The sequence below is a fragment of the Helianthus annuus genome, chromosome 13, assembly GCF_002127325.2.
Source record: "Helianthus annuus cultivar XRQ/B chromosome 13, HanXRQr2.0-SUNRISE, whole genome shotgun sequence".
Taxonomy (NCBI): domain Eukaryota; kingdom Viridiplantae; phylum Streptophyta; class Magnoliopsida; order Asterales; family Asteraceae; genus Helianthus; species Helianthus annuus.
The window spans coordinates 157,996,393-158,006,899 of NC_035445.2; the positions used below are offsets into that span (position 1 = coordinate 157,996,393).

Here is a 10,507-nt window from a genome sequence, read left to right on the forward strand (position 1 = left end):
TATCCTACGTACGATTTATCTACTCTCTACTTCTATCACATACCACACAATTCAAATGTCACACTCTGACTTTTGTGGAAAGATCATAGTTAAAAAGGAATACACTTGTAACACTTGTTAGAAAATATTTCTATGTGTTGGGAATTTTTAGAGAAATTCGCCATAGTTTCCTTTGTAAATGGAGGCGTCCATGCTAATAAGCATATCATTTTCTTTTCCGAAAATCATTCAAACAATCAACAACAATTTACCAAGAGCAAACTATTCCATTTACAAACCAACATGAAGTTGATGTTTCGTAAAAACGCGAAGTAACTTGGTAAGGCGTTTAGTGGGTTTAGTTACCTTCCAAAGTGTGTTTACTTTATTTAAAATCTCATTCTCGAGATTTTTAGATGTTCACAACTTGTGAACATATTTTACAAAAATATTTATTTACAACATTTTCATGTGTCACTAGTATCCATATACTTACTTAATTTCCAAAAATAGTGTAGGGATCATGATCTTTCAAAAACCGTCTTTTAAACTTGGTTTATTTAGGAAAATCATTCACGAGTTTTAGATCTACAAATTTACTAGATCACTTTGTTGGTTATTTTACAAGAAGTCATTTTGTCACCAAGTTCATGTCTAAATATGGAGGTGATTCTTTTATGTAAACCCCTAATCACCTCCTACTTGTTAAATCATGCTTTTAATACAAGTTAACAAGTTTCATATAATGATCAACAACATATTTCTAGTAATCAACATGCAAGCATCAACATACACCCAACAACATCATACTAGCATCATTTCATCATGTTTCATCTTTATGTAAAGCTTTAGGTTCATGATTTATGTTTGTGTTCTTTTAGTGTTTCTTGTTATAATCAACATACCACATCTTTTCACTATTAAAGTAGAAGTAAACAAGGATTATCAAGAACTTACAACTAGCTCAAAGGCTAGCGAAGAACTCATGTGTAAAAGATGAGGAAAGTGGTGTGAAAAAGCAAGTAAGTGAGCTCCTTGGTGATCCACAAGCTTCAATCTTCACAAAGCACCTCTTAACACATGTATGGAGCTTGAAAATGGAAGAATATGGTGGTGTTAAGGTGGTGATGGTGGCGGTTATGGTGAGAGCCGAGAGGAGAGAAGAGGGAGAGATGTGAGGGATGGGTGAACTTGAGTGTTGAAGTGAGAATGATATGATCTTGTGATCTATGGCACCTTACTTATGAAGATTTCCTTACAAGATCAAATCCACCAAATCTAGCAATATCTAAATAAGATATCTAATGAAATCTTAGGAAGTATGGTGTGATCTTGGTGGGGTCCCCCACATGGGGTCGTGAGTATTGATGGGGGGGTTTATTTGTAAATTTTCATGGTAAGTGGGTAAATAGTTGGAAGTTAGGTGTAAAATCTAGTGTTATATGTGTATGATATGTTATATAATGTGTTGGGGTATTCGGGGACCATAACTAATCAAGAAATGGTAAAACAATGTTTCTGACAAAATTTTGGTGTTCCGGGTGGTGTCCGGTTGTTTGGTTAGATACCGGTTCATTAAAGTGCTAAGTTGTTCCGTATAGTGTCTTTTATGTGTCTTTTTATGTAACACTTTTAATTCCCGGCACTTAGGAAAGTATACAGGACCATTCTGTCAATTTTCTGCACAAGACTAGTATGTTAACACGCACATGTTAGTATGACGCAGTAATTAGGAAGCAGTTAAGTAATTCAACATGGTCATCAAGCACTTTAATTAACATTAATAAATCGTACGGATACATGTAATTATGAGGGTTGTCACAGAAAGAGGGTGGGCACATTCATAAAAACTAATTTCCAGTTAAGAAAAAGCCTAACGGAAGAGAGAGGATACATGTGAGAAGGATGGGTTGGAGTTAAAAAGAGGAGAGAGAATGCATGTGAGAAGGGTGGGTAAAAAGCCGATGTGACAGTGATTACTAGGATGCATGTAGTAAATACAGGTCGTTGCATTGGAGCCAGTCTAAGAGTAGAATTCAAGAAATTTGACATGGACAAATTTTGATTGGTTGGGGAAAGAGTACTACTACCCCTGGTGCCGCCTTCCCCTTACGCTCTGTTCCCGAGTTAACTTAACGAGTGATAAGAAAAGAAAGTAAAAATGAGAAAGGAAAGGACGAGAAAGAAAAAAAAAAAGATTTCTTTCCCACCATTTCCTCCCAAATCGGAAGGAAAGAAAAACTAAAGAATTTAACCTAGTTTTCCTTTCATTTCCTTCCTTTTCCTTCCTTAATTGAAACTCGTTTATTTTTTCCTTTCTTTTTCTTTCTTAAATAAAACCGTTAGTATACTCTGGAACACAGTGTTAGTTTTTCCATTTTGTTTTGAGTGCATTAACTTGTTTAAATCCATAGTTTTGATTCTGGCAACCATTTTCCCCCCTAACTTTTCAAGAGACAAGTATTATATGGGTTGAGTTATAATACAAAGTATTTAAAAATAAGAATGGTAAGAAGCCACCAGAGAGTGACAAGTGTCCTCGGAGTAATTAAATGAAAAAGGTAATTTTGTCTACAAGAAGAAAGATAATACGCACATGCAAGTCACATGTTATCCCCTCCCCCCCCCCCAATTTTTAAACGTCTGTAACTTTTTTATACATCATTTGTTTTAAAAAAAAATTATACCATAAAATCGAGCGTTTTTTTATCTTTAATATGAGTACCATATTGTTATATTTTCAAAAAAAATTCAAAAACCCAGTTGCATATTACACAGTGGACATGATGTAAAACACAATGTAAAGTAGATAAAAAACACAATTAATGACAACAGATAAAGACACAATGGACAACATAATAAAACACAATGACCATAACGTATAACACAATGGCGATAACATATAACACAATAAGTATCAGACTAAATAAAAACACAATTAATGACAACAGAAAAAAGACACAATTAATGACAGCAGATAAAAGACACAATGGAGATCAGATGAAGACACAATGGAAAAAAAAAAACTAAAAACACAATACACAACAAACTAAAACACAATGAACAAAGATAATAAAAAAATTGAACAAATTATTAAAACACAATGGACAACATATTAAAACACAATAAATAACATATTAAACACAATGACCTGAACTAATAACAAAATTTATAGAAAACCCAGATATAACACCATTTTCATTGTGTCATATATATATTGTGTTATAGGTTCTTATAAAACGCAATGGATAGAACCCAAATTAACATTGTGTTATAGGTTTTGATAATAACACAATGGACATGATGTAAAACACAAGGTAAAGTAGATCAAAAACACAATCAATGACAACGGATAAAGACACAATGGACAACATACTAAAACACAATGACCATAACGTATAACACAATGACGATAACATATAACACAATAAGTATCAGACTAAATAAAAACACAATTGATGACAACAGATAAAAGACACAATGGAGAGCAGATGAAGACACAATGGAAAACAAACTAAAAACAGAATACACAACAAACTAAAACACAATGAACAAAGATAATAAAAAAAATTGAACAAATTATTAAAACACAATGGACAACATATTAAAACACAATGAATAACATATTAAACACAATGATCTGAACTAATAACATAATTTATAGAAAACCTAGATATAACACCATCTTCATTGTGTCATTTATTGTGTTATAGGTTCTTATAACGCAATGGATATAACCCAAATTAACATTGTGTTATAGGTTTTGATAATAACACAATGTATAGAAACTCTACTGACCAAAACCCAGTTAAAAGACACAATGACCTGAACCTTTAACACAATGCAAAAAAAACCCAGTAAAAATGAAATTTTTTATTTTATTTTTATATGATAATATGGTACTTATATTAAAGATTAAAAAACGCTCGTTATTATGGTGAAATTTTTTAAAAAAAAAATGTCGTATGAAAAAGTTATGGACGTTTTAAATCGATGGGGGAATTGACATGTGCCTTGCATGTGGAGAGAGAAAAATCCATAAATATAGGATTCCCTTTACGCCCTTCTATTATGTTCTTTTCCCTATAACTAATCTCAATCCTCCAAATCTAAGATCAATGGACTAGAATCCTTCTTACCCTTCTTATTTATTTTATCCTTTGTATTTGATCCTAACCCAGTATTATATATCCTTTTCTTTGAATTTTGCATTTTCAATCAACTTATTATCTCTACATTCTATAATAATCAATTGTGCTGGAGAAGCACTGAATCATCAATAGTTGGACCTTCAGCGGACAACTTAAAAAGGATAGCTTTTAAGTATTTTAAAAATGAAGTGTAAATGATTTTAAGTATATAATACGCATGAATCTACGTTTTGTTTTGAACCTTTAGCGGGAGAATGTAGTAGGATGAAGCTAGTTTGGAGAAGGTAGAAACGATTACTGAAATTAACTTGAATAACATGGAAATTACAGTACTGAAATTTGAAAGATTACTTGACATATCTACTAAACATAGATGAAATACTAGGTTACTTATGCTAAACAAAACATTAAAGACTAGAAAGTGAGAGTAGTAGGAGGATGTAACTAACTCTACCACTACTCCTTGAACTAACCACTTAATTGCATAAATTCAGAAAACCACTCCAACACTTATTAGACTGAGTCAAATTTTCTTCTGGTTCGGGTTGACCCACACAGATCTGGTTTCACAGTTGTAAGTTGAAGGATTCTGAAAACCAGATCTATGAAAAACATAAACTTGCAATGGACCATCAACGTGAAGATTAATTGAGGTTCTGTATTGTGGGACTTTGTTTTCATTACTCAACTTGAAGACGAACCAACCCAACAAAACAGAAGAAAATATCTTCAGTTGCCGATATGCAAAGTCTCGACCCAAACAAGTTCGTGGCCCGGCCTGTGCATTAAGAAAACCAAAAGGGTTATTACTAGGTAATTAATTAGGTAACTTAAAAAAACACAATTAATCATATACCTTACATATAATACTTGTGCATTTTAGTTTGAAATTATATTATACTAACCTGAAAAGCTGTAAATTTGAAAGGGCTCTCTTGATGGAAGCAACCATATTGATCAAGCCATCTTTCTGGTTTGAATTCAAGTGCATCGTCACCCCATATAAACTTCATCCTTCCCATAGCATATGGCAGATAAGCTACCACATCCCCTTTATTCACATTACAACCATCTGGTAGGACATCATCTGAAAAGCATACCTTTGGATCCTACAATATTTGTATCCTGATACTGTTAGTGAATAATTGTCACATAAACGAATTTAGATGTGGCTTTGATAATGTGTAATTGATGTTCTCATCTCGTCATCCAATCCGCACCACCCACCATTCTTGAAAAAGTTTTATCAAATGGGCTTGGTTTTAATCAAATTCGTGTGTTTGAAAAATTATTAACCAAATTTGTGTGGTTTCATCGTCTAACTTTTTATAAGAGGCTAGTTATACTTTTTATTTTTATTTTTTCTTCAAGCAACCCATCATATTTCTTTCTTATTTTTCTTTAGTTAATCCATTATATTATGGTAAATGGATACGAACTAATTAATTATACTAAGGGATTCCATGAAAGAATGTAAAGTGTAACACAAAAACTAAGTGTAACACAAAAAAATAAGTGAATGAAAAATATTAACCCTGATAATTGCCGTTCGAAATAAAAAACTGAAGAATAAATCAAGTATAGTTCAAACTAGAGTTGAATGCATACCACGGGCAACGCAGGATAGAGTCTGATAGTTTCGGTCAAAGCCGCATGAAGATATTGCATCTTGTCAAGTGCAGTGTCACTCACTCGAGCAGCGAAATCTGCAACATCTGTGATCTCTTCGGTCATGTTTGTTGCTTCTATGATTTCTTTTGCAACCTTTTCTTGAACTTCAGGATGTTTGCAAAGCATGTAAATGAACCAACACATGCTAATCGCTATAGGATCTTTCCCAGCAAGCATAAAGTTTAGTATTATATCGCGCAAGTACTTTGGATCTCTGTCATTTACCTGAATAAACCTTGATAGAATGTCTTCTTTTTTGAGCTACATGTTCCATTATAAATGAAGGGTTGAATTAATAAACCGAATCGGACCAACATGTTTTGGGAAAATAACTATTTACTTTTAGTTTTATAAAAAGTTAATCCACTAAAACGATGACGAAGTCCAGCTTGCGCCATGTCGACGCAAGAATATGGGTATCTTGCCTAATGTTAGTGCAAAACTATGAGTATATATCTCCACCTCACTCCACCACATTTCACATTACCACAACACACTTAGGTGAAATACGAAACCACCTCTGCAGTCTGCACGCATGACGTCTATGTCGCTACACTTTTTTTCACCTTTCAATGTTGGGTTAATCTTGATGAGTCAAACGGGTGTGAGTCAACCCATGGAGTAAGTTATGGGTCAGCATAGAAAAAGTCTAGTTTTAACCGAATAATATGGAGATAATGGATGTGAACGTGGCAGTCAGTTACTAAGTTTAGGGTTAGTGATTTACGTGCATCTATTTTGTTTTTACTATTATAAATAGCATAGTTGTAGTAGGTTATTTTGTACCCTTTTCATTGAATATACAGTGAGTTAATTAGTTCATCTTTTTTTCGTGAGTTTGTGTGTGAAATTCAGTGTGTGTTTATTGGGGCCTGTAACCAACAATTGGTATCAGAGCCTGGGGCTCGTCGAGAAGCGGGTTTGAAGATCAGAGGGAGCCTCCGCCGCCGGCGGGTGTGTCGGTCGGTGGAGGGCAGACGTGAAAGAATGTTGTAGCCGTGCTAGGAGAAAGAGAAAGAAGACGGTGGCGGTTGCCAACCAGACTAGAAGAAAGTAAGACCGGGGAAGATCATTGACATCGCCGGAGAAGATGACCGTTGCCGGAAATTATTTTCTGGCGTGAGACCGAAAAGACCGGCGAGAAGAGACCGAAGCCGTAGTAGACCGAACGGCTTGAAAGAAAGACCGAAGAAAGAGACCGACACAGGTGACCATAGACCGAAGGCTCACCTAAAGAAGACCGCCGTTGGAAAGCTTGTTCCGACGGGAGACATAGAAGACCGTGACCGCTGCCGGAAAGAGAGTACCGGTGGGAAACAGAGAAGGCTGCTATTGACCGACAAGCCGCAAAAAGACCGAACGACATGACCGAGACCGTGGGTGTGACAATGAACGGAGATTCACACCAAGATAGACCGAGAAAGGCCGTAGACCGAAAGAAGCTTTTATTGAAGAAAGCTTAGACCGAATGATCGAAAGAAAGACCGAGATTGTGAAGCAATCGAAATCTGTGAAGGAACAAGAACACGAAGAAGTGAGAAATGTGATGATCTGTGTGATCACTAAAGGGTTCTACGTGAGCCGTACAACGAATCTGTGTCATTCGTTGAGTCTAGTTGAAGAAGAATTCTACTGTGAATCGGTTGAGAAGAAGAGATAAAGAGGTGTGTTCTACGTGAAGAAAAGCTAAGAATCTGTGTGATTCATTGGTGTCTATCAAGCACCGAGTTCTATGTTAACATTGAAGAAGAGACGCAATTGAAGATCAGTGGTATAGTGCAGTCAAAAGGAGTTTCTTTTTAGCTTGAATATACTATGAGATTAGGAGTGTGTCGGATCTACGTGAACCGATAAAGAAAGGACGAGTCGGCTGAGGCGACAAAGCAAGAAGAAGCCATCTTTGGGAAGGCGAACGAGAGCAACGAATCTGTGTGGTTCGAAGGATCAAGAGGTAAGAACCGAGATCGAGACGACGGGGTGACCGATGATGAAACGGTTTAAGAGATCAAGATTAAGGGGGTGAATGTTGGGTTAATCTTGATGGGCCAAACGGGTGTGAGTCAACCCATGGAGTAAGTTAGGGGTCAGCATAGAAAAAGTCTAGTTTTAACCGAATAATATGGAGATAATGGATGTGAACGTGGCAGTCAGTTACTAAGTTTAGGGTTAGTGATTTACGTGCATCTATTTTGTTTTTACTATTATAAATAGCATAGTTGTAGTAGGTTATTTTGTACCCTTTTCATTGAATATACAGTGAGTTAATTAGTTCATCTTTTGTTCGTGAGTTTGTGTGTGAAATTCAGTGTGTGTTTATTGGGCCTGTAACCAACACACCCCACCATAATAAATAGTCTAAGTGCAAATTTGTAAACCTTTTGGCACACCACTTTGGCGAATTGGAAACTCATCAAAAGTCATTTTCATAAAGAAAAGCTAAAAATTATAGTTTTAATATTTTGGTCAAATGGATTAATTATTATACTTAATTTGATGATATTTTAATTCATAAATACCAAGTACGTATGCATCAAGAAAAAGGATGCCGTTTGAACTTTCAGGTCAAACACATTTCTTTCCTTATTTTGATTCAGATGAACGTTACAAATTTAATACCAACTACTGAATATAAAAGGCAGTGTGATTTTGGGAGTCAACCCCATCAGTCCCCATCTCATCACAACCAACCACCTTCACAAAATTAAACTATTAATAATTAATTATTTAATTCCTTCTATTTGAGGTCAATTCTGTCTCATTGACCTGACGAGTCAAAATATACACAAGGAAATAATATAAGCTTACCAGAAATTCATCCTTCGACTTCTGCATTTGTTCAATCTTGACCTGGATGACCTTATAAACAAACTCATCAACAATTTTCATATTTTTCTTTAACTCTGCTTCAAATCCGATATTGAAAAACCTCTTGATCTTCCATGTTACGTCAACAAATCTTTTATATGTTAAGTTGTTAGCATCATCGAATGCGCGGCTAAATCTAGCACCTTCTTCATTTCGACCGCTTAAGTTGTCAAGATCGATTCCAAACCCGACTTTAAATATTGAATCCGTCGTTGCTTTCATGAACAAGTCCTGTATATGCATATATCATCAATGTTATGTTATGTTACGTTACGTACTAATTATACAAATTGTCATATGTTATCGATAAAAGTCACCAAACATTACGTTTATATCAATTATTTGGTTTCTATCTGCTGCTTGTGATAGTATCTTCCCGAGTTTTATCGTGTTGTTTCTGAAGATTACGCTGCTAAAATCTCTTAGGATTTTTGTAGAGAACTCTTGGCTCGATACCTTCCTTTGTTCTCGCCATTGGTCCCCGTCCACTGTGAATATTCCGTCTCCAAGTAGGTCTGACGCAATGCTGTGGGTATGCTTTCCCTACAAAATTTGTACACAATTATAGTTTGTTCAAAAGGGAGAACCTTGGAGCAACGGTAAGGTTGGTGCCATGTGACCTGGAAGCAGTGGCGGCTATGATGGTGTGCCGGGAGGACCTCCGCACAGGGCCTTGATTTCGAGGGGCACGTGACTTTTAAAAAAAAATCTGATATATATATTTTAATTTTTTTAAATAATAAACACATACCAATTCCAATATAGGCCCAATACAAATCATTTTTTACGGTTTAAAATTTAGCCCACTTGACATTAGGTTTATTAGGCCCGATACTACTTGTTTATCGTTAAGGCATAAGGCCATAAGGGCACATTTTTTCGAGCTCGAACAGGGTACATGAATTCTCAGAGACGCCACTGTCTGGAAGTCACGAGTTTAAGTCGTGAAAACAACCTCATGTCATGTAGAAATTCAAGGTAAGGATGCGTACATCATGCCCAAGTTGGCCGGACACACCCCAGACCCGTGCATATGGGAGCTTCATTCACCAGGTTTGGCCTTTTAATTATAATTTGTTCAAGAATGTAACCAGATAAATAGCTTAATTTACCTTGCCATAATTTTTGAAATTGGCCTTGAGGATATACTCCACATTCGCGGGATCAGCGGTATAAACCTCATCCTGAATGGGGCTAAGTATTCTGTAAGATTTGTATTTTTCGGCGAGATCAGTCATGTAATGATGCATCTTGTTGAAGTTGATGAAAAGATGAAAGACTGTTGCACCAATTGGATGATACTTCTTCCCATGTGGTTTTGCTTTTTGGTGGAAATAATGGAAAAGAAGAACAAGACATATTGATGTAATAACTGACATGAGTATTGGATTTGAGAGAAAATCCATGGAAGCTGCGATAGATGATAGGGAATGTGTTCTTATGAAATAAGTTAGGGATGATGATGGAGAGTGTTGATGCTTGTATTTATACTGATTCTTGTGGATATTTTGAAAGTCTCATAATTAGATAATCAAGCTTGTTTGGATGTGTATCTTTTGACTATGGTTGTGGATGACATGGGTCATGCAAATGGTCACATCTTCACCGAAACAGGGCGGAAAAAGGTAAGAGCATCAACAACACTAAAACTAGAGGATTTTCAAATACCATATCAGTTTTCAAATACAAGTATAATTATGGAAGCTGACTGTTGAGAAGTCGGATGGCTTCTTACTGTTGGCCTAGATTAATATTAATCACACAAACACATCTTTTATGGAAATTCGTACGTCTCTTTTGATATCATAAAAACGAAAACAACACCGAATATATCAACCCTA

At 35.6% G+C, this 10,507-nt stretch overlaps 1 protein-coding gene across 1 annotated transcript; it reads right to left on the minus strand.

Annotated features, from left to right (window-relative positions):
* Positions 1-4,653: 4,653 nt before the first annotated feature.
* LOC110902136 (cytochrome P450 704C1-like) lies at positions 4,654-10,072 on the minus strand. Its single transcript, XM_035982426.1, has 6 exons — positions 9,779-10,072; positions 8,994-9,209; positions 8,607-8,897; positions 5,739-6,062; positions 5,036-5,239; positions 4,654-4,908 (listed from the first exon to the last, which is right to left on the minus strand). The coding sequence occupies exons 1-6, from the start codon at positions 10,070-10,072 to the stop codon at positions 4,654-4,656; spliced, it is 1,584 nt and encodes a 527-aa protein (XP_035838319.1).
* Between the last annotated feature and the right edge of the window lie 435 nt (positions 10,073-10,507).